This window comes from Hyla sarda, chromosome 2, assembly GCF_029499605.1.
Source record: "Hyla sarda isolate aHylSar1 chromosome 2, aHylSar1.hap1, whole genome shotgun sequence".
NCBI lineage: Eukaryota > Metazoa > Chordata > Amphibia > Anura > Hylidae > Hyla > Hyla sarda.
The window spans coordinates 348,780,694-348,806,627 of record NC_079190.1 but is presented as its reverse complement, the minus strand read 5'-3'; the positions used below and the strand labels follow the sequence as shown (position 1 = coordinate 348,806,627).

At 45.9% G+C, this 25,934-nt stretch overlaps 2 protein-coding genes across 2 annotated transcripts in view; one reads left to right on the top strand and one right to left on the bottom strand.

The window, feature by feature from the left end:
• LOC130356554 (preprofallaxidin-9-like) overlaps positions 1 to 25,934 on the top strand; it is a 131,333-nt gene that overhangs the window by 55,155 nt on the left and 50,244 nt on the right. The gene's annotated exons all lie outside the window — the stretch shown is intronic.
• Positions 20,811 to 25,934, bottom strand: part of LOC130356556 (preprofallaxidin-9-like) — a 52,236-nt gene continuing 47,112 nt past the window's right edge. The window contains exon 3 of the mRNA XM_056558245.1: positions 20,811 to 21,327. Coding sequence (XP_056414220.1) covers positions 20,988 to 21,327 — 340 coding nt within the window. The 3' untranslated portion in view covers positions 20,811 to 20,987. The remainder of the gene's footprint in view (positions 21,328 to 25,934) is intronic.

The following is a 25,934-nucleotide window of genomic DNA, read 5'->3' as shown; positions in this document are numbered from 1 at the left end:
TAAGTTATTGGGGCTACTGGTATTTTTTGAGTTAATGGGGCTTATTGTAGTTATTGAGTTATTGGGGCTAATGGAATTTTTTGAATTATTGGGGTTACAATTTTTCGGGCTACATTTCTTTTTACGGCTGGTTTGTAACCCATGGATCTCCTTATCCACTGCTCTTAACCTCCCCCCACAGGACTCCTCTCCACCCACCATTATGTCCTGACCTCTCTCTAACCTATTGTGACCCCTCTCTAACCTATCATTCAGGCAGTAACCCATATATTCCGTGAATGACACAGCCTGGAGTTAGCTGATGCACGATTTCACACCAGTGGCCGTGAGATCTAGGCGCAACGTCTCCATTGCCCTGACCGGCCATTGTTTCCAAGACTTCTCGCCAAGGCAAACCAAGTGAAGAACAACGTGACACCGCCGTGACCTGCACACATGGTATGCTGAAGGGCCACTGAGACTTTTCCGGGCAGTGGAGGCTTAACACACAGTGGAGGATGTGGAGGCGGAGTAGCACACTGTCGCAGGACCAACGGGCTGACAGAGTGTAGCAGGAAGCAGCATTGAGTACACACCAGGGCTTCAGAATCCCAAAGAAAAAATAAACATTTTTAAAATAATTTTAAGAATATTTAGGACAGCAGGTGCTACCTATATATTGCCTGAATGACACAGCCTGGAGTTGGCTGATGCATGAGTACACACTAGGGCTTCACAATCCCTCGGAAAAAAAACAACAATTGTAGAAATCTATGAAGAAGACTTTTGGATAGCGGGTGCTACCTATGAGAAAATTTGAAATTCCCAGACCCAGGCCCAGCAGCGCCATCAGTAAACCATATATTGCCTGAATGACACAGGCTGGAGTTGGCTGATGCATGAGTACGCACCAACGCTTCACAATTCCTAATAAAAAAGACAAACATTTTTGACGAAAAATGTTAACGAAAATTTAGGACAGCGAGTGCTCTCTATATATTACCAGGATGACGCAGCCTGGAGTTGGCTGCAGCATGAGGAGACCATTGAAATGTGTGATTTTTTTATTTTAAATTTAAATCAAAATTTGTGTCCCGGACCTAATCTCACAAGCGCCCACAGGGCTCATGTGGCCCTAAAATGTAGGCGCAACGTCTCCATAGCCCTGACCAGCCATTTTTGGTTTTTGTACCAAAAACTCTATAATGCAGGACCACCAAAAGACATTCTTCTATAAAATAATTTTTTATGAAATAAAGAAGCAGAGTTCATCCCTCTGCGTATTTTTTTTTGAAAATTTTACTTAAAAAATCACACGCAACAATCGTTCAATGGTGTAATGGTTATTATTTTGGAAAATTCAAGTTTATTACTGTGATAATTATCAGAAAATTTGAAAAAAACACTACCCAAGAGTGTTTAATAACCCCGTACATTGCATCATGAATGTTGAAATTTAAATTAAGCATGTATGTATGTATTTCAAAAATCCTAAAATTAAAGGCCCAAGCCCAGAAGCATCATGAAGTCAAGTAGTTCCTGAAAGACACAGGAGCAGTCAGGAGTAGGCATAAGCAGTACCCAAGAGGCTTTAATTACCCCTTACATTGCACGATCACTTGCGAGATCGAGCAATAACAGGTGTGTTATGCCCTCAGATGTCCGGGGCTGCACGTGCGCTACACTGAACGGACCAGCGTGTGTCTATCTTTCACCGACAGGTGCGGGTAACCCGCTGAACCCCGTTCGCGATAGGGATCAGGGATTGCAATTATTTGCCAGGAAAGAAGAATCACAACTAAGCGCGGGTCATAAGCTCGGGTTCATTAAGTCCCTGCCCTTTGTACACACCGCATGTCTCTACTACCGATTGGATGGTTTAGTGAGGTCCTCCGATCGGCCCCGGCGGGGTAGGAGAAGACCCTAGCAGAGCGCCGAGAATTTAAAGATCATATTTGAAATTTGCATTAAGCATGTATTCGCTACTGCTAAACTTCCAAAAATTGAAGGCCCAAGGCCTGAGGCATCAGGGAGGCAATTATTTCCTGAAAGACACAGAATGAGTCAGGAGCAGTCATTCGCAGTACCCAAGAGGGTTTCATAACCAACCCCTTACATTTAAAGATGAATGTTGAAATTTGCATTAAGCATGTATTAAACTACTGCTAAACATCCAAAAATTTAAGACCTAAGGCCTGAGGGCAGGGAGGCAAGTAGTTCATGAAAGACACAGAATGATTATGGAGCAGGCATTCGCAGTACCCAAGAGGGTTTCATAACCCCTTACATTTAAAGATCAATGTTGACATTTGCATTAAGCATATATTTAGCTACTGCTAAACATCCAAAAATGAAAGGCCCAAGGCCAGAAGCATCAGTGAGGCAAGTAGTTCCTGAAAGACACAGGAATAGCCAGGAGCAGGCAATCGCAGTACCAAATAGGGTTTCATAACCCTAATTGATAACCCAAAGGGGTTTCATAACCAACCATAATTGGGAAATGTTGGTGTAGCAGCATGGTCAATCTACTCTGAGGCATCTGGCATTGGTGGCTGGAAATCCTGGCTGATCCATCTCTGATTCATCTTGACAAACGTCAGTCTCTCCACATTTTTAGTGGACAGATGAGTTCGCCTTGGGGTGACTATGGCCCCGGCCGCATTAAACACCCGCTCTGATGGCACACTACTGGCCGGGCAGGAGAGCTTTTCCAGGGCAAACTCTGCTAATTGTGGCCATAAATCAAGTTTGGCTGCCCAGAAGTCCAGCGGATCTTCAATGGTTGTTGGCATGGCCATGTCAAGGTATGCCACCACCTGCTGGTTCAGGTCCTGCTCCATGTCTACCTGCTGCTGATGAGTTGCTTCACTATGCGGGTGAAGAAAGAATAACAGCAAATTGATGGAGAAAATTCAAAATCTTCATTTTTTACACTGGCATGTTCTTATAGACCCAGTTTTTGAATTTTTACAAGGGGTAAAAGGAGAGAAATCTTCCTAAAATGTGTAACCCAATTTCTCTCGAGTAAGGAAATACCTCATTTGTGTATGTCAAGTGTCCAGCGGGTGCAGTAGAGGGCTCAGAAGGGAAGGAGCGAGATTTTGGAGAGTGAGTTTTTCTGAAATGTTTTTTGTGGGGCATGTCACATTTAGGAAGCCCCTAGGGTGCCAGAACAGCAAAAAAAACAAAAAAAAACACATGGCATACTATTTTTGGAAACTACACCCCTCAAGGCACGTAACAAGGGGTCCAGTGAGCCTTAACACCCCACAGGTGTTTCACGACTTTTTGTTAAAGTTGGATGTGTAAATTATTTCTTTTTTTCACTAAAATGCTAGTTTTCCCCCCATTTTTTTATTTTTACAAGGGATAATAGGACAAAATGCCCCCTAAAATTTGTAACCCCATCTCTTCTGAGTATGGAAATACCCCATGTGTGGACGTCAAGTGCTCTGCTGGCGCACTACAATGCTCAGAAGAGAAGGAGTTACATTTGGCTTTTGAAAAGCGAATTTTGCTGAAATGGTTTTTGGAGGGCATGTCGCATTTAGGAGCCCCTATGCTGCCAGAAAAGCAAAAAAAAAAAAAACACATTGCATACTATTTTGGAAACTACACCCCTCAAGGAACACAACAAGGGGTACAGTGAGCCTTAACACCTCACAGGTGTTTGACGACTTTTTGTTAAAGTCAGATGTGTAAATGAAAAAAAAAAATTTTCACTAAAATGCTGGTTTTCCCCCAAATTTAAAATTTTTACAAGGGGTAATAGGAGAAAAAGACCCCCAAAATTTGTAACCCCATTTCTTCTGAGTATGGAAATACCCAATGTGTGGATGTCAAGTGCTCTGCTGGTGCACTACAATGCTCAGAAGAGGAGGAGCGCCACTGAGCTAGAGATGAGCAAATCGAAGTTGACGAACCCGAATTCATTACGAATTTCATGAAAAATTCGATTTACGACGAATACGAATATCGCCGCGATTCTATCACGCGAATCGTTTCATTAAACTCCATTTTACAGCGTTCCAGGCTATTGGAGACCTAAGATGGCGGATCCCCATGTGAGTACATGGGGCAGGGGATTATGGGAGGGCGGAAAACAGCGGCGGGAATGAAGATAGGCGGGCTGAACCTGAATCACATGTGAGATGCAGCCTATCAGTGTTCACTGACCCCTGTGATGTAACAGCCCTATATAATCGGCGGCCATCTTCCCTCTGGTCATTTCTCCTATGCACGAGATAGGGAAAGGAAGGGACTGCACGTCTGTTTGCTGATCGCATACAAAGGCATTATACAGCATATAAGCAGCGGTGACATCAGCATTAGGGAAAGACACAGGGCACAGTGTTGCTGCAGTTCTGACCGAGAACGATTCTAGCAAAACCTCGTATTCTCCTTACTCAATATAGCAGGCATAGAGGTGCTACATAGCAGTCACCTGCGTCATAGATCTCACAGCAGTTTTACCTGTATGGAGCATCTAATCTCCTCTTTTTTCAGCCCAATTGAGTTTTTTCTGTTGCTCCACAAATCTGATTCTCACAATTGTGACAGAGTGCAATTTAGGGTTTAATGTGCAATTTAGTGCCTTTTTACCATTTTTCACCTGTTACTCTGTCTCTGTGCTAAATTCAGTGTTATACCACACGTTATACACCTGCCAGTGTATGAAAGAAAAAAAAAAGTTTTTCCTGCATACAAATACGCTTAACAGTGGTCTTATCATTGCAAAGGGCCTAAATACAAACAAATAGCGTACCATATACTCCCTTTTTTTCTGTCTCTGTGCTAAATTCAGTGTTATGCCACACGTTATACACCTGCCGGTGTATTAAAGAAAAAAAAAAGTATTTCCTGCGTACAAATACGCTTAACAGTGCGCTCATCATTGCAAAGGGCATACATACAACCAAGTAGTGTACTATTTAGTATCTGTATTTCTGTCTCTGTGCTAAATTCAGTGCTATTCCACACATTAGTATACACCGGCTGGTGTATACAACAAAAAAAAGAGTTTTTTTCTGCGTATAAATACGCTTAACAGTACGCTCATCATTACAAAGGGCATACAAACAACCAAGTAGTGTACCTGTATTTCTGTCTCTGTGCTAAATTCAGTGCTATTCCACACATAAGTATACACCTGCTGGTGTATTTAAAAAAGTGTTTTTTCTGCGTAGAAATACGCATACCAGTGCGCTCATCATTGCAAAGGGCATTCATACAACAAAGGAGTGTACTATTTAGTAACTGTTATTCTGTCTAGGGCCTATATACTTTGAAAAGAGAGCCGTAAGTAATCGCCTGCTGCTGTTCTATACCCTCATAAACGCACTAAATATGTCAGGGAGGGAAGTGCCAGGACGTGCACAGAGAAGGGGCAGAGACCTACATACGTCAGGCAGAGTTGGCAGCAGACTTGGGGCGAGTGGCAGCAGGAGTCGCAGCAATAGGCCTGAGCTCCCGTTAACACCCAGCGGTCCTGTCGTTGACCCATCTCTCCTCGTCAATTGGTTTGCACACTCATCCCCATCATCACAAGCGACATCTGACAACCCCAGTCAAGAGTCGGTGGGTTCCTCAGACACAACCCTCAGTTGGCATGGCCCGGGAGCAGTCCTAGTAATCCCATTGCCTTTGTCCTATGCTGTTCCCTCTCCCAAAGAAGTATCTCATGCTTTGGGTTCAGCTCCACTTTTTAGTGAGGACGATGTAATAGAGGACAGTGAGCATCTAATGGGCAGCCAAGAATGTGAGGAGACATGCGTCGCTTGCTACGCAAGGCGGGCAAGTAGTGATGCGGAGAGTGACGTGGGAGGCGGTGTTTCAATTGTTCAGGGTCCTGAGGTAGACACTGTTGTGGAACATGAGGAGGACATCAGTGACGTGCACACATCTTTTGATGATGATGAAGCCAATCGCAATTGGGAGCCGGGTGCAGAAGCCGGGGCTTCATCACCATCAGGAGAAGCGATTTGCTCTTTGTCTATGAGGCAGCAAGGCGGTAGCACGGTTGGCAATCAGCATGGTGGTGGCAGTAGTGGAAATTCAAGAGCCAAACGTGCCAGGCGGAGACCACCTGCTTCGCGGCAAGCTACCATTCAGTGAGGTAGTGGAACAGGGGTTCCTGGAGACGGCGCCAATAGCAGTGAAATAGTGCGGACTGCGGGTGGGAAAATCAGCTACTCTGCGGTGTGGTTGTTCTTCATAAAGAATCCGGAGGACCTTAGCGTAGTCACATGCAAAATCTGTGGGCAGAAAGTGAAGCGTGGCCAGGGTCCCAATCTCGGCACCACGGCCCTGCGTCAACACATGATTCGCCACCATAAAGCGGCCTGGGATAACCTTGGCTCCAATGTAGTGGTCCAGCCTGCTGCATCACCCAGTGGCCATCCGCTCCCTCCGTCATCCAGCCAAGGCTCCACCACCTCAGCCGAAGGGAGCATTGTGTCAAACCCTCCTTCTTGCGCTCCTTCTTCTTCCGCTCGTAGTCAGCCATTCCGCCAACAATCGATCGGCAAAGCCATGTCCAAGAGACAACAGTATGCGCCCACTCATCCAACAGCGCATAAGTTGAATGTGCTCCTGTCCAAGTTGCTGGTGTTGCAGTTCCTCCCTTTCCAACTGGTGGACTCTGCAGCTTTCAGGGAATTGATGGCTTGTGCCGAGCCGAGGTGGAGAGTCCCAAGCCGTCATTTCTTTGCGAAGAAGGCAGTTTCGGCCCTGCATAAGTTTGTACAAGAGAAGGTGGGCCAGTCTTTGAGCCTGTCGGTGTGTTCAAAAGTGCACGACCGCGCCGACGTGTGGAGCTGTAACTACGGGCAGGGACAATACATGTCTTTTATGGCCCACTGGGTAAATGTTGTTCCTGCACAGCCACAACAGCAACTTGGACAGGTCACACCTCTTCCTCCTCCACGCTCTCGCTCACAGGCAGTTGGTCCTTTTACAGTGTGCGCCTCCTCCTCCTCCCCCGTGTCCTCGGCGTCCACTGCACGTCCAAATCTCGGTGGCCCTTCATCGTACCACGTGTGTAGGGCACAGCAGTGTCAAGCCGTCCTTCACATGGTTTGCCTTGGCGAACGGAGTCACACAGGGGAGGAACTGTGCATGCACTTCAGCCACTCGTACACCTCCAAGCACACTTTGCTTGAGCTGCAGCGTCAGAACGGTATCCCACAACATAGTCTCATTTGTGATGTTGCCACACATTGGAATTCCACCCTCCATATGTTGGAAAGACTACACGAACAAAGAAAAGCCATCACAGATTTTTTGATGATACAAGCAGATAGGAGTACTCCCCTGTGTAACTTCAATGTGAACGAGGGGCAGCTCATACGTGACACCTGCCGTTTGCTGAGGCCCTTTGAGGAAGCCACATTTTTAGTTAGTCGCTCGAATTACGCCATGAACGACGTAATTCCACTCCTACATTTACTCAAAAAAATTATTGAAAACATGGCTGGTCACGGCAATGGAGACGTTGCGCCTACATCAGAAGGCTACATGAGTCCTGTGGGGGATGAACTGGAGGAGGATGATGAGGGGCAGAGCGGAGCACAGTTTACGGTGGATGAGATGGCCGGTGTTTCTGGTCATTGGACAGGAGAGGAGGAGAAGGAGCAGCCAGAGGATCTGGAGGGTTATTACGAGGGAGGCGAGACAGAGGACCCAGACACACCGTGGCGGTATGCAGTGGAGATGGAGGCAGGTAGTCCCAGCGAGTCACTGTTACAAATGGCACGGTGCATGCTGAGTTGCTTGCGTAGTGACCCCTGAAATGTCAAAATTCGTCAGCGCAATGACTTCTGGATCTCCACCTTATTAGACCCTCGCTACCGGCCCAGAATGGGGGCCTTTTTAACACCCACTGAGAGGGAGGACAAATTGACCTACTTCAGGGAGCTTCTACATAGTTGGTTGGCCGATGCCTAACGATCACATGGTCCATCGACTCGCAGGTGTGACTCGGGGGGCCCTCTGCGCTCACCTTCCACTGCCACAGCTGCTGGGGACGGGAGGGGTGGCAGGAGCAGTACCGGCTCAATCAGCAGCAGCCTGAGTCTACAATCGCTGATGAGTAGCTTCCTTCAGCCGCATAGTGAAGCTAATCATCAGCAGCCAGTGGACATGGAGCAGGACCTGAACCACCAGGTGGTGGCTTACCTCAACATGACCCTGCCAACAACCGTTGAAGATCCGCTGGATTTCTGGGCAGCCAAACTCGATTTATGGCCGCAATTAGCGGAGGTTGCCCTGGAAAAGCTGTCCTGCCCGGCCAGTAGTGTGCCATCAGAGCGGGTGTTTAGTACGGCTGGAGCCATAGTCACCCCAAGGCGAACTCGTCTGTCCACTAAAAATGTGGAGAGACTGACGTTTGTCAAGATTAATCAGGGATGGATCAGCCAGGATTTCCAGCCACCAATGACAGATGGGTCTGAGTAGATTTACCATGCTCCTACAACAAAATGTTCTCTATTGTGGGTGGTTATGAAACCCTCTGGGGCAGACCTGGGCATTGTACGGCCCGCTTGCCACATACGGCCCTTTGATTGGCTCTGACTGGCCCGCGCTGATTGGGGGACAACTATGCTGCCTAATCTGGGGGACAACTATGCTGCCTTATCTGGGTGACATCTATGCTGCCTAATCTGGGGGACAACTAAGCTCCTAATCTGGTGGACATATATGCTGCCTAATCTGGGGGACAAGTATGCTCCTAATCTGGGGGACATCTATGCTGCCTACTCTGGGGGACAAGTATGCTCCTAATCTGGGGGACATCTATGCTGCCTACTCTAGGGGACAAGTATGCTCCTAATCTGGTGGACATCTATGCTGCCTAATCTGGGGGACAAGTATGCTCCTAATCTGGGGGACATCTATGCTGCCTACTCTGGGGGACAAGTATGCTCCTAATCTGGTGGACATCTATGCTGCCTACTCTGGGGGACAAGTATGCTCCTAATCTGGGGGACATCTATGCTGCCTACTCTGGGGGACAAGTATGCTCCTAATCTGGTGGACATCTATGCTGCCTAATCTGGGGGACAAGTATGCTCCTAATCTGGGGGACATCTATGCTGCCTACTCTGGGGGACAAGTATGCTCCTAATCTGGGGGCATCTATGCTGCCTAATCTGGGGGACATCTATGCTGCCTAATCTGGGTGACATCTATGCTGCCTAATCTGGGGGACAACTATGCTCCTTATCTGGGGGACAACTATGCTTCTAATCTGGGGGACAACTAAGCTCCTATTCTGGGGGACATCTATGCTGCCTACTCTGGGGGACAAGTATGCTCCTACTGTGGGGGACATCTATGCTGCCTAATCTGGGTGACATCAATGCTGCCTAATCTGGGGGACAACTATGCTCCTAATCCCGGGGACATCTATGCTGCCTATTCTGGGGGACAAGTATGCTCCTAATCTGGGCGACATCTATGCTGCCTAATCTGGGGGACAACTATGCTCCTTATCTGGGGGACAACTATGCTCCTAATCTGGGGGACAACTATGCTCCTAATATGGGGGACATGTATGCTGCATTATCTGGGTGACATCTATGCTGCCTAATCTGGGGGACAACTATGCTCCTAATATGGGGAAAACTGATGCTTCTGGCCTTGGGCCTATAATTTTTTGAAGTTTAGCAGTAGCTAAATACATGCTTAATGCAAATGTAAACATTGATCTTTAAATGTAAGGGGTTATGAAAACCTCTTGGGTACTGCAAATGCATGATCCAGACTCATTCTGTGTCTTTCAGGAACTACTTGTCTCCCTGGTGCCTCTGGCCTTGGGCCTTACATTTTTGGATGCTTAGTAGTAGCTAAATACATGCTTAATGCAAATTTCAACAATGATCGTTAAATTCTCGGAGCTCTGCCAGGGCCTTCTCCTACCCCGCCTGGGCCGATCCGAGGACCTCACTAATCAACTCACTAACTAATCCAATCGCTTATAGCGACGGGCGGTGTGTACAAAGGGCAGGGACTTAATCAACGCCAGTTTATGACCCTCACTTACTGGTAATTCCTCGTTTTAAGGTTAAATAATTGCAATCCCAGATCCCTATCACGAACTGGTTTCAGCGTGCAACACGCACCTGTCCTTGAAAGATAGAGACACGCTAATCCGTTCAGTGGAGCGCTAGTGCGGCCCAGGACATCTGAGGCCATAACACACCTGTTATTGCTCGATCTCGCAATTGATCGGGCAAGGTAAGGGGTTATTAAAGCCTCTTGGGTATTGCTGAGGCCTACTCCTGACTGCTCCTGGTGCAATGTATGGGGTAATTAAACACTCTTGGGTAGTGTTATTGTTAAATTTACTGAGAATTTTATCAGTAATAAAATTGAATTTTGCAGAATGCTAACCGTTACACAACGGAACGCTTGTTGCGTGTGATTTTGTAATGAAAAAAATATATATATGTAGAGGGATTAACTCTGCTTAATCATTTTTGGCGATTAGAATCCTTTTGTGATCTGATCTTTTGGAGACAGATGCGCTTACGCACATGTAATAATTTTTTTAACCAAATTTCAAACATTGTGTGGTTTATTATTTTTGAGAAGAATGTCTTTTGGTGGTCCACCATCCTGCATTATAGAGTCTTCTGAACTGCTGTATATGCGCTTGTTTTTAAAAAAAAAACAGGTATTTTGTCAGACAATTTCAATAAAATTTTGCGTTTTTTTGGGGTGGATTGTGAAGTCCGGGTGTGTACTCGTGCATCAGCCAACTCCAGGCTGTGTCTTCCAGGCAATCTATGGGTTCCTGATGCCGCAGAGGTGGGGCCTTAGTCTGGGAATTTAACATTTTTAGATTGCGGGTGCTACCAAAAAAGATGGATACACCCTAATCCGTTCAGTGGAGCGCGCCTGACATCTGAGGGCATAACACACCTGTTATTGCTCGATATCAGGAGAAGGGGGGTTCATCATCGGGAGAAGAGAGTTGCAGGTTGCCCTTGAGTCAGCAAGGCGGTAGCATGGTTGGCAGTCAGCGTGGTGTGGCAGTAGTGGAAATTCTGGAGCCAAACGTGCCCAGGGGAGACCACCTGCTTCGCAGCAGCTTACCTTTCCGGGAGTTAGGGGGTTACCAGCCGTTCAGTGGAGCGTGCCTGCGGCCCCGGAAATCTGAGGGCATAACACACCTGGTATTGCTTGATCTCGCAATTGATCGTTCAAAGGTTGGGGGGTTATTAAAGCCTCTTGGGTACTGCTGAGGCCTACTCCTGACTGCTCCTGGTGTAATGTATGGGGTAATAAAACACTCTTGGGTAGTGTTTTTTTTTTTTTTAATTTACTGATAATTTTATCGGTAATAAAATTGAATTTTCCAGAATGCTAAGCGTTACACAGCGGAACACTTGTTGCGTGTGATTTTTTAATGAAAATTTAAAAAAATACGGACAGGGATTAACTCTGCTTCATCATTTTGGGCGAAAAAAGTCCTTTGGTGATCTGATCTTTTGGAGACAGATGCGCTTACACACATATTGAATTAGTTTTTGTAAAAAAATTTCAAACATTGTGTGGTTTATTATTTTTGAGAAGAATGTCTTTGGGTGGTCCACCGTCCTGCTTTATAGAGTCTTGTGAACTGTTGGATATGCGCTTGTTCTTACACAACGGTATTTCTTTAAAACATTTCTAAAATGTTGTTGTTTTTTGGAGGGGATTGTGAACCCGGGTGTGTACTGGTGCATCAGCCAACTCCAGGCTGTGTCCTTCAGGCAATATATGGGTTCCTGATGCCCCAGAGGTGGGACCTGGGTCTGGAAATGTCTAATTTTTGGATAGCGGGTGCTACCTATGAGGAATCTTTGTCAAAAATTTCATATATTGTGTTGTTTTTTTTGGGGGGGGGGATTGTGAAGCTCTGGTGTGTAGTGTACTAGTGCATCAACCAACTCCACGCTGTGCCATTCAGCCACTAAATGGTCTCCTCTTGCTGCCAACATGTCCACGCTGTGTCATTCAGCCACTATATGGTGTCCTCATGCTGCCAACACCTCCACGCTGTGCCATTCAGCCACTATATGGTGTCCTCATGCTGCCAACACCTCCACGCTGTGCCATTCAGCCACTATATAGTGTCCTCATGCTGCCAACACCTCCACGCTGTGCCATTCAGCCACTATATGGTGTCTTCATGCTGCCAACACCTCCACGCTGTACCATTCAGCCACTATATGGTGTCCTCATGCTGCCAACACCTCCACGCTGTGCCATTCAGCCACTATATGGTGTCCTCATGCTGCCAACACCTCCACGCTGTGCCATTCAGCCACTATATGGTGTCCTCATGCTGCCAACACCTCCACGCTGTGCCATTCAGCCTCTATATGGTGTCCTCATGCTGCCAACACCTCCACACTGTGCCATTCAGTCATTATATGGTCTCCTCATGCTGCCAACACCTCCACGCTATGTCATTCAGTCACTATATGGTCTCCTGACACTGATGCCACCACCAGGCTCTGTCATTGTGCTGCTGTGCGGCAGTGATTCTAAGAGTGATGCCGGTTATCTGCATGCTATTCTGAATAACAGTATTATTTCACTACCCCAGCATACTCCATATGCGTTTTAGGACACAGCAAAGTGTCTATACCCCTATAGAGGCTGTATGTAGACTAGAAATAGCCTTTTTCAATATCGATTCGCCGCAATCAAATTCGGATCGAAACATATTTTTCGGGAAAATTCGGCGAATCGGCCGAATCGAATTTTTGAAAAAGTTTGCTCATCTCTACATTGAGCTTTTGGAGACAGAATTTGGTTGGAATAGAAGTCAGGGGCCATGTGAGTTTACAAAGTCCCCCGTGGTGCCAGAACAGTGGAACCTCCCCACATGTGACCCCATTTTGGAAACTACACCACTCACAGAATTTAATAAGGGGTGCAGTTAGTATTTACACCCCACTGGCGTTTGACAGATCTTTGGAACGGTGGGCTGTGCAAATGAAAAATTACACAGGGTGTCTCCAGCTAATCCTAAACTCCCAGCATGCCTGGACAGTCAGTGGCTGTCCGGAAATGCTGGGAGTTGTTGTTTTGCAACAGCTGGAGGCTCGGTTTGGGGAAAAACTGCCGTACAATAGGTTTTAATTTTCATTGTGGGTGGGGGGGAGGGCATTGCAACGGGGTGTATATGTAGTCTTTTACCCTTTGTTATGTGTCAGTGTAGTGTAGTGTGGTGTTTTTAGGGTATGTTCGCACTGGCAGAGGTTTACATTGAGCTTCCCGCTAGAAATTTGCACTGCGGCGAAAAATTTGTCGTAGCTCATACTTGAAGCAGGAAACTTACTGTAAACCTGCCCGTGTGAATGGACCCTGTACATTTACATGGGGGGGGGGGGGGGGGGGGGGGGCAAACCTCCAGCTGTTTCAAAACTACAACTCCCAGAATGTACTGACAGACCGTGCATGCTGGGAGTTTTAGTTTTGCAACAGCTGGAGGCCCACTGGTTGGAAAACCTTCAGTTGGGTTCTGTTACCTAACTCAGTATTTTCCAACCAGTGTACCTATAGCTGTTGCAAAACTACAACTCCCAGCATGTACTGATGCTGGGAGATGTAGTTATGCAACAGCTGGAGCTACGCAACTACAACTCCCAGCATGCCTAGACAGCTGTTTGGGCATGCTGGAATATGTAGTTTTGCAACAGCTGGAGGGCTACAGTTTGAGACCATTATACAGTGGTCTCTAAACTGTATCCCTCCAGATCTTGCAAAACTACAACTCCTAGCATGCCCAAACAGCTGTTTGCTGATGGGCATGCTGGGATTTGCAGTTTTGCAACATCTGGAGGGCTATAGTTAGAGACCACTGCACTGTGATCTCCAAACTGTGGACCTCCAAATGTTGCAAAACTACAAATCCCAGCATGCACAGACAGCAAACTGCTGTGTGGGCATGCTAGGAGTTGTAATTTTGCAAGATCTAGAGGGCAGTATAGAGATCACTGTGTAGTGGTCTCTAAACTGTAGACCTCCAGCTGTTGCAAAACTGCAAATCCCAGCATGCCCAAACAGCTGTCTGGGCATGCTGGGAGTTGTAGTTTTGCAACATCTGGAGGGCTACAGTCTCAGACTGTAGCCCTCTAGATGTTGCTATTCAACTTACCGGCTTCTGTCGGATCCATGGCGCCGTCCTCTTCTGCCGCACGACATGCCGCCCGCGCCGATCACCGCAGTCGATCGCGTCCCGCAGCCTCCACCGACGGGTAAGTGGATCTTCGGCTCCCGGTCCCCTTCGGTTCCCCGTTCTGCCCCGCCTATTGTGGGTGGGCACAATGGAAAAAATGAAAGTTAACCCCGCCGCCCCCGATCTGCTATTGGTCTTCGCTTTTGATGACCAATAGCAGGGATAGGAGGGGTGGCACCCCTTCCACCTCACTCCTATCCCTTCAGGGGGATGGTAGGTGTCTTAGACAACCGCGATCCCCCCTTATATTCCTGGTCACCGGGCCACCATAGACCCGTATGACTCGGAATCGGCACAAATCGCAAGTGTCAATTCACTTGCGATTTGCGACGATCGCCGACATGAGGGGGGGGGGGGGTCTGATGACCCCCCTGGGAATTTGCGCGGGGTGCCTGCTGATTGATAGATTTAAGACCCAGGTACAGAAGGTGTATCCATACGCCCTGGGTCCTGTATGGGTTAATCACACTTAAAAAACTAAAGAGTGTTGTGCATATTAGCCACTAGATGGCAGTGGTGCTTTAAAACTATCAACACTGTGCACAAGGAATTCTTGTCAACTGAGATATAGGGGGAGATTAATCAAGAAATGTCTATTTTAGATCTAATTTCCACCTTTTTTTTGTCGATTCTTTGACTAGCGTGCACCTTATTCATCAATAATGCGCAGCGTAATGATGAATAAAGTGCAGCTCTCCTTTAGCTTGAAAAGTTGTCTAGCGTACACCTTTTCTAAAAAAAAAAGAGTCAGACCAACAACCAGAGGCCTGGGTTCTCAACCCGTGGTCCACGTACCCATAGGGGTACACCACGGGTTGAGCGTTGGTATGCGAAAGCGCCGACAAATACTGGCCATACACTGGCAAGTACTTGTCAGCGCATAGCCGGGCAATCCTCCAGCTGTTGCAAAACTTCAATTCTCAGCGTGCAGTGACAGAAGGGCATGCTGGGACTTGTAGTTATGCAACAGCTGGAGGCACACTACTATAACTTTCAGCATGCCCTTTGGCTGTCCATGCATGCTGGAGGTTGTAGTTATGCAACAGCTGGAGGCACACTGGTTGCAAAACACAGAGTTTGTTACATAACTCAGTGTTTCCCAACCCGTGTGCCTCCAGCTATTGCAAAACTAAAACTCCCAGCATGCATAGTCTGTCAGTGCATGCTGGAAGTTATAGTTTTGCAACAGCTGGAGGCACACGGGTTAAGAAACACTGAGTTAGAAAACAGATAATGTTTCCCAGACAGTGACCCTCCAGTTGTTGCAAAACTACAACTCCCAGCATGCCCAGTGAACTGAAGGGAATGCTGGGAGTTGTAGTTTTGCAACAACTGGAGGAAAACAGATTGGGGGACACTGTGTAGTGGTCTCCAAACTGTGGCCCTCCAGATGTTGCAAAACTTTAACTCCAAGCATGCCCAGACTGCCTAGGCATGCTGGGAGTTGTAGTTCGGCAACATCTGCAGGGCCAGATGTTACAGAACTACAACTCCCAGCATGTCTGGACTGTCTGGGCATGCTGAGAATTGTAGTTTTGCAACATCTGTAAGAAAACAGATTGGAGACCACTGCACACCTAGAAGCAGCAGCGAAGATTAGTGACGATCTTCACTGCTTCGCTGCGCAGTGCAATGACGAGTGAAGTCCTCAACGCGACGTCACCGTCAGTGCGCACAGTGACAGCGCAGGAGCCAGAAGTAGTGCGGACCCTGGGAAAAGGTAATTATAAAACCGGTGATGGGGGAGGCAATGGTGGTTGGACTAGGGAGGACCCCAGGACGGCAGGGGGAGAGAAGCGGGCGGCGGTCCCCTGCTTCTGTGTTGCGGCAGCTGCAGGGGGGTGCAGCGGTGGCCCGGGCCCCTTACTGGAGTACTGGCTGTACCCCCCTGACGGCGGCCCTGGCTGCATACAAGGTCCTGATACTAGTATCAGACCCTTGTATGCTAGTGTGCATGGGCGGCCCGACCGCGCTCCGATCTATAAGAACGGGTCAGGTCGGAGACTGAGCACTAGCCCTGAATGAGCAAGACATAGAACTTTTTGTCACGTCTACTGTGAGGTGGTGTAGCATATCGACAAATGATTGTCATTTGCGTGAGAAATAGCGACTTTTCAGGAAAGTCGCAAATAATAAATACGTGGCCACTGCATGGTCATAAATAAAATGGTCTACATTTAGGCAGAAAAGGAAAAAAGTATCTATATGTAAAGACGCTAGAAAGTCGCTAAAAGCCCACTAGCGCCCTGAATAGCGATATTAAATAGACACAAAAAAAATGGTCTAAAGGCAATGATACAATCTCCCCCATAGTGTCTACGTACAGACTACACAATAATTTCAATATCTCCCGATGCTACTGCAGTTAGGTAGCAGAATTAAACAAATGCACAGCATAAATAAAACATGAGAACCTCTCCTCTAACGTTTTGCCATTAATCAATGGCTTTATCAAAAGTATGAGGCAAGTTTAATTGCACTGCCTAACTGCAGTAGGCACCAGGAGATATTGAAATTATTGTGTAGTCTGTACGCAGACACTATGGCCCACATTTATCATTGCAGTGTAAGTGAAGCATTTTTTTTACACCTTTTTTTTGTGTGTGCTGGTAATGTGTAGGAGCATCAAATTTATTAAATGGTCAAAGACCATTTGATAAATTTTGTGCAGATCACATTTTCTAAAATTTCTGTCTACACATACACCAAAAAGCTACGCAATGTCTGGGCTGGTGTAGTTTTTAGAGACTTTTCAGTGGCTTTGCGCTTTTTTTGCTCCTTTTTACAAAGGGCCCAATGATAAATCCCTTCCATATCATGTGTATTGCCAAAATCAGTGGATTGCAACTCAAAATCAGCAGAAAAGTGTAAACAAAAAGGGGCAAAAAAAGGCGCAAAAAACCCTGCTTGCGCCTTTTTTGCCCCTTTTTTAAACACAAAAAACTGTCTAAAGACATTGCGCGCAGCGTTGATCGTTTTAAAGCACCACTGGCATCTAGTGGCTAATATGCACAACACTCTTTCGTTTTCTAATAGTGTGATTAAAAGTTTATATTTTATTATAGAGGGGTTCTTTAGTCAGGGTTTATTCCCTGAGGGGATTTATTTCCCCAAGTGGATTTGTTGTTTATATAGATCTGTCATGTGTCACAAAGGGTTAAATCAAGATTGACATGAATTAATATATATATATACATACACACATATATATACAAAGCAATGGTGTAAGACAGCACCGGGGATCACAGCACCAGCCAGGTAAAGGATCTTCAATAACTGGATTATTTCATTCTTCCCCAAGTGAATACAATGTTTCGGCAATAGTAACCTTTGTCAAGCAAGGCTTGGCAAAGGCTATTATTGCCGAAACATTGTATTCTCTTGGGGAATAATAAAATAATCCAGTTATTGAAGATCTTGACCTGGCTGATGCTGTGATTTGTGGCCTTTCTTTATATATATATATATATATATATATATATATATATATATATTGTAATAGTAGACATGACATACTGAGCATATATAAAAAAGACAGACCATCATATCAGTTTAATATGCTTTAATATATTTCTAGAACAACTAATAGTAATTGTGCTCATACAGATGAAACATTACATTTTATTAATGATGGCCAGGTGGCCAAAATCTCTTTTTAATCACAATGGCCCTATATTTTTCAAAATCTCAATACTTCATCACGACGACCTAACAATGGAAAAACTCTCTTCTCTTCATCACGACGACCTAACCATGGAAAAACTCTCTTCTCTTCATCACGACAACCTAACCATGGAAAAACTTTCTTGTCTTCAATCACAACCGACCAGGGCCGTTTGAAGAATTTGGGGGGCCCCAAGCAAAATGGACATGGAGCCCCACCCCCCTTTGATGTTCGTGCACATCACGCTCTAGGGCCGGCGTCAGGACATAGTAACGCCAGCCCTTGAATTCTGGGAGCGCAACGTGAGCGAACATCGATACGACGCACATTAGGTGCAGCAGTGTTCCCCCCCACATTAGGTGCAGCAGAGTTCCCCCAACATTAGGTGCAGCAGAGTTCCCCCCCACATTAGGTGCAGCAGTGTTCCCTACCCATACCCCCTGTCCAGACCCCCCCCCCCCCACCCGGGCCAATATTTTTTTGGTGGGGGTTTGACTGCTGAGACCCCCACCGATCACCTCGGTTGAAGTGGTTCTCCAGCTGTTGGAAAGCTAAAACTCCCATCATGTCTGAAGAGCCTCTGGAAATGGGAGTTGTAGTTTTGTAACAGCTGGAGAGACACATATTGAACACAGTTTTACCCAATCATCACTGCAGAACTTACGAGTGACTACAGCTCTGATGGGACAGTCAGGAGAACACACAATGATATCAGTGACCTGAGTGACGTCTTCTGACTTGAGTGATATCTTCTCTGTTATCTTTTCTTCTTCATCTCGTCCAGAGACCAGGTCTTCCTCCAGCTCCATCTTCTCTGCAGAGTCGGACATCCAGACATCATTGGCTCCTCACTTTGTCAGCAGATCCTCATCCTCTGCATGAAGACAGTAATCATTATATACCTTGCTAGAAAGTGTACCCTGAATAAAATACTGCCCCACACTGTACCCTGAATATAATACTTCTATAAACTGTACCCTGAATATAATCCTGCTATACACTGTACCCTGAATATAATACTGCTATACACTGTACCCTGATATAATACTGCTATACACTGTACCCTGAATATAATCCTGCCACACACTGTACCCTGAATATAATACTGCCCCACACTGTACCCTAAATATAATACTGCTATACACAGTACCCACTAAATATAATACTACCACACACGGTACCTACTAAATATAATACTGCCATACACTGTACCCACTTAAATATAATCCTGCTATTTACTGTACCATTAAATATAATACTGTTATACACTGTACCCTAAATATAATACTGTTATACACTGTACCCTAAATATAATACTGCCCCACACTGTAACCCTAAATAAAATACTGCCCCACACTGTACCCTAAATAAAATACTGCCCCACATTGTACCCTAAATAAAATACTGCCCCACACTGTACCCTGAATATAATACTGCCATACACTGTACCCTGAATAAAATACTGCTATACACTGTACCACTAAAAATAATACTGCCCCACACTGTACCCTGAATACAATACTGCCACACACTGTACCCTGAATATAATACTGCCACACACTGTACCCTGAATATAATACTGCCACACACTATACCCTAAATAATATACTGCCCCACATTGTACCCTAAATAAAATACTGCCTCACACTGTACCCTGAATATAATACTGCCATACACTGTACCCTGAATAAAATACTGCTATACACTGTACCCACTAAATATAATACTGCCCCACACTGTACCCCTGAATATAATACTGCCCCACACTGTACCCTGAATATAAATACTGCCCCACACTGTACCCTGAATATAATACTGCCACACACTGTACCCTGAATATAATACTGCCACGCACTGTACCCTGAATATAATACTGCCACACACTGTACCCTGAATATAATAATGCCACACCACTGTACCCTGAATATAATACTGCCCACACACTGTATCCACTGAATACAATACTGCCACACATGCATACACATCATATATACATATACACCCTCTCTTATCCTCTGTGTCCTCATCACCCCCAAAACCCCCACCAAACCCCTCTTCATCACTACTATTACCCCCCTCTCCTCATTACCCCCATAACCCCCCGCCAAACCTCTCCTCATCATTACTATAACTCGCCCCCACCTCTCCTTATCACTATTATAACCAAGGGGGGTTATGGGGGGGGGGTGATGAGGAGAGGTGCAGGGGGGGCACCTCCCATCACCCCCATAACAACCCCCCTGCACCTCTCATCACCCCCATTACACCTCCCTGCACCTCTCATCGCCCCCATTACACCCCTGCACCTCTCATCACCCCATTACACCCCCCTGCACCTCTCATCACCCCCATAACACCCCCCCTGCACCTCTCATCACTCCCATAACACCCCCCTGCACCTCTCATCACCCCCTATAACACCCCCCTGCACCTCTCATCACCCCCATAACACCCCCCTGCATCTCTCATCACCACAATAACACCCCCCTGCATCTCTCATCACCCCAATAACACCCCCTGCATCTCTCATCACCCCCATAACACCCCCCTGCATCTCTCATCACTCCCATAACACCCCTGCATCTCTCATGACCCCCATACCCCCCTGCATCTCTCATGACCCCCATAACACCCCCTGCATCTTTCATGACCCCCATAACACCCCCCTGCATCTCTCATGACCCCCATAACACCCCCCTGCATCTCTCATGACCCCATACCCCCTGCATCTCTCATGACCCCCATAACCCCCCCTGCATCTCTCATGACCCCCATAACACCCCCCTGCATCTCTCATGACCCCCATAACACCCCCCTGCATCTCTCATGACACCCATACCCCCCCCACACACACCTCTCATCACCATTGCAGTCCCCTAACCACCATGCAATCCTCCCCCCCCCCCCCCCCCGCACCAGTTTACTTACCCTGCCGGGGATCGTTGCAGCAGCGTGAGTCTGCTGCTGCTCCTGTCACTGCACGGAGGATTCTGGAGGTTCGCGTGGGGATGCAAGCAGGGACAGGTCAGGTGATTGGCGTAGACGTGCGTGCCTGCGCGGGGCACGTGACGTCTCTACTCCAATCAGCCCCTGACCTGTCCGGTGCCGGTTTTAATTTTTCACCTCACGCTTTATACAAAAAGGTAATTTCATTGAAATGTGCGGCCCATCCCGAAGTGCCCCATAGCTACAGGACGGGCAAGCACCGGCTCTGCTCGGCGCCCCCCAGCCAGCTCGGGACCCCAAGCAATTGCTTGATTTGCCGGTCTGACGGGCCTGATGACGACCTAACCATGGAAAAACTCTCTTCTCTTCATCACGACGACCTAACCAAAAATCTGGCAACAATCTCTTCTCTTCATCACGATGACCTAACCAAAAATCTGGCAACAATCTCTTTTCTTCCACCTCGCTACCATCTCTTTTCTTCTCTTCTTCTTCCTCTCTTTTCCTGTGTAGAAGACAATATATATATTACCCATTTGATGAAACATTTTGCTAAATGTTCCTACATTGACAATCAATGGGGTTTCTATTATTTATTTCCCTCTATGGTTGTGTTGTGGCCCTATTCTGGGGCCTAGATTGACAACTACAAGTATAGGTAAGGCCTTGTTCTCACACAGTTTTTGGGACAGTGTTTCTTGACTATATTCACTTAATTATTTTATGGCTATAATTGATGAGGCTGGATTATTAATGGTTGGGCGCATTTTTTTGGACTGTTTACAACTCAAAATTTTTAAACTCAGGCTTAAATAAGACAGACTGGTTTGAGTGGTGCACTGTTGGCTTGTGTACTGTTAGTGGCACATGGGAGAATGTTTTTGCCACATACCACACCAGTGGGTAGCTAGGACTGGGAGGTGGTGACAAAAGGAGATTGTGCTGTGTTATCACACATAAGTAACATCAACAGCTTAACTATATCGTTTTTGCTGCTCTACACAAAGGTTAACCCTTTGAAAGCATTACAGTATGTTTTTATTATCACTGTTAGGGGATCTTGTGGCTATTACTGTTATTAGGATACTGTGGCAGACACTGTGGTTGGGGGTTCTCTCTCCTGCTGTCCCTGTTTCGCCAGTCCTATAGCAGGTTCTTCATTTTATAATTTGATGTTCTTATTTAGACTAGTAACATGTATCCAAGCCCAACTAATATTGTATTAAAATGGGGCTACATGGCTAAATGTGTTGACACTACACTTGTATTCAATGTTTCCCTATGGGTATAAGATTTAGGGGCTGTTCACATTGTAATTCAGGGTATAAATCGGCATCTTGTCAAAAAGGGATGCCCATGTATACCAATACACATTGTTAAGGGGTCCATTGAGTTTAAAGGGAAACTAACTGGAGCATCACCCACACTAGCCTGCTTATACATGGTAATAGTGTGAGTGATGCTGATTCCAACACTGGTTAGCTTTTTTTAAATCAGTTTTCTACAAAAAATTCTAATTAATGTTTTGTTTTTTACAGCATCTGAGGTGTTCCCCAATCCCTTCATGCACTGTTCTGCACGCCCCCACCAACCATGCTATACACCCCCTTCATAAATATGCATGCTCTTCTCCTCAGTATATCACCAATACATGTTGTGTCTGCGTCATTATAGCGGGTAGGTGTGCATGAATAATGATGGAGACACATCACGCATGGGCAATGTGCTGAGGAGAGAAACATGGATATTTATACTGGGCCAGCACACCCAAACAGAATGATGCAACAAGGGGCTGAGGAATGTCCCAGATGCTCCAAGAAGATCATTTACATTTTAGAACTTTTGTACAAATCTCAGGAATAGCAGAACAAATTTTAAAACGGTAACAACAAGCATTGGATTTAGAATCACCCACACTATAACCCTGGTAAGCAGGTTAGTGCGAATAAAGCTCCTGTCAGTTTCCCTTTCTGGGCCATATCCGGCACATATATATTTAGTTAAGACTTAAAACCGCAGCAGACCATGCTATGTAAACATATGTGTGATAAGTAACCTGAATGTAGTCAGTAGTTCACAACGTTCGGGCCATTACACTCATTGGACCTGCTGACAGTATGCTGCGGTATATGTCAGCATCCCTTCTCGACAGGAGACGATATACATATAACCTGAATGTAATGTCAAATTGTGATGTGAACAGCCCCATATATGAGACCTTGTGTTTGTTTCAAATAGTCTTATTGTCTGTGGTGGTTTGAAGTTTGTTTCTCAAAGAAGAACATTTTGGTCGCAGTCATGGTAATGCCACAATTTTACAGTGAGACATTGACATGCATGTAAATAAATATTGTTATGTAATCCCAGGTAAACAAATATCTTAATTGTGTTCTTAAAGGGACATTCCGGGCAAAAACATCTTATCCCCTATCGAAAGGATAGGGGATAAGATGTCTGATCGCAGGGGGCCTGCCGCTGGGACCCCCTCGCGATCTCTCTGCAGCAGCCCGCATTCTATATATAGCTGCGTCTGAAGTTTCGGAAACTGCCGGGCTTCCAAAACGGGGACATGACATAAAGCCACGCCCACTCCATTCATTTCTATGGAAGGGGGCGTAACGGACGCAATGCCCCCTCCAATAGAAATTAATGGAGGGGGCGTGGCGTGACGTCACCTTCCCGTCTCGGAAGCCCCGCGCTTTCCAAAACATCAGACGCAGCTACGCATAGAATGCGGGCTGCTGCAGGGAGCCCCTATCATTTATAGCACATCCCCTCCTCATCCTAATTATTTATAGCACATCCCCTCCTCATCCTTATCATTTATAGCACATCCCCTCCTCACCCCTATCATTTATAGTGCATCCCCTCCTCACCCCTATCATTTATAGCACATCCCCTCCTCACCGATATCATTTATATCACATCCCCTCCTCACCCCTATCCTTTATAGCACATCCCCTACTCATCCCTGTCCTTTATAGCACATCCCCTCCTCATCCCTATAATTTATAGCACATCCCCTCCTCACCCCTATCCTTTATAGCACATCCCCTCCTCATCCCTATAATTTATAGCACATCCCCTCCTCACCCCTATAATTTATAGCACATCCCCTCCTTACCCCTATCATTTATAGTGTATCCCCTCCTCACCCCTATCATTTATAGTGTATCCCCTCCTCACCCCTATATTTATAGTTCATCCCCTCCTCAACCCTATCATTTATAGTGCATCCCCTCCTCACCCCTATCATTTATAGCGCATCCCCTCCTCACCCCTATCATTTATAGCACATCCCCTCCTCACACCTATCATTTATAGTGCATCTCCTCCTCACCCCTATCATTTATAGTGTATCCCCTCCTCACCCCTATCATTTATAGTGCCTCCCCTCCTCACCCCTATCATTTATAGTGTATCCCCTCCTCACCCCTATCATTTATAGTGCATCTCCTCCTCACCCCTATCATTTATAGTGTATCCCCTCTTCACCCCTATCATTTATAGTGCATCACCTCCTGACCCCTATCCTTTATAGTGCATCACCTCCTCACCCCTATCCTTTATAGTGCATCACCTCCTCACCCCTATCATTTATATTGTATCCCCTCCTCATCCCTATCATTTATAGTGTATCCCCTCCTCACCCCTATCATTTATAGTGTATCCCCTCCTCACCCCTATCATTTATATTGTATCCTCTCCTCACCCCTATCATTTATAGTGTATCCCCTCCTCACCCCTATCATTTATAGCACATCTCCTCCTCACCCCTATCATTTATAGTGTATCCCCTCCTCATCCCTATCATTTATAGTGTATCCCCTCCTCACCCCTATCATTTATAGTGTATCCCCTCCTTAGCCCTATTCTTTATAGTGCATCACCTCCTCACTCCCATGCTTTGTAGTGTCACATATGCTCACACCCCCATACCTTATAGTGCATCACGTCCTCACTCCCTATACTTTATAGTGCAGTCAGTGCACCACCCCCTAATCCCCCATTCTTTATAACACACCCCCACCTCACCCTGTGGTGCACTATAATGGATGGATGAGGAGCTTGTGCACTATAAAGAATGGGGGGTGCAGAGTTAACGGATGGATGTGGAGGGTTTTGTGCTGTGACTACTGTGTGTGGGGGCTAGAGTATGGATTTATTTAGGGCTATGGGGTATTCAAAAATGAGTATGCTTAAAATTGCCCTCTTCTGATCCTTATACATTTTTGTTGTTTGTTTGTTGTGTTTTTCATCACTTTTTATTCCTTTCATTTTTTTTTTTTTTCTTGAATGTGATGTGACCAAAAACACAATTCTGGTATTTTTTTTTTTTTTTTTTTTTTTCGTTTATGCCATTTATCATGCAGGATCAATAAGGTTATATTTTAATAGATCTGACAATTCCACATGCAGTGATACCAAATATGTTTTCTTTTTGTTTTTATTTTGGAATATGGGAAAAAGGGGGGTGACTTAGATTTTTTATTGATATTTTTAAACATGTTTTATTTATTCTTTGCAGGGTTTTTTTTTTTTTTTTGGTCCTCTAGGAGACTTGTATGAACAATAATTTAATTTCTCATGCAGATTAATGCAGTACAATTATTTTTTATTGACCCCTCTAATTTTGTCCTGGCCACAATGTGCCTCCCAAAAATATGAAAGCTAATCAGGTGGCTTACCTTAAAGGGATACATATATAGAAATGCAGTGGTGTACCTACGCTTTGGCAACTTCGGCACCTGCCGGTGGAGCACACTCAGGTGGAGTGTACACCCAGGTGGAGTTGGAGACACAGGCCGCCAAAGTGTAGGTCCACCAATGCTGTAGGGCCCGGGCAGAGAGGGGGCCCTCCTGGCACAGTTGCTTGCTTGATAATGGGGAATCTACGACACTTGTCCTGGATCCCCAAGTGAGCAAGCACTGTTTTCATATGTATGTGCACATATGCATACAGTTAAAAGCTTTCTTTCAGTGTAAGCGTGCACAGTGAAGGAAGAAGCACATAAACTGGCTGTGCTGTGGAGGAGATTGCTACATGGGGTGGGGTTGATTACCTACCAGGCTAGCTTTTTGATTACCTACTTGACTACCTAGATATCTGCC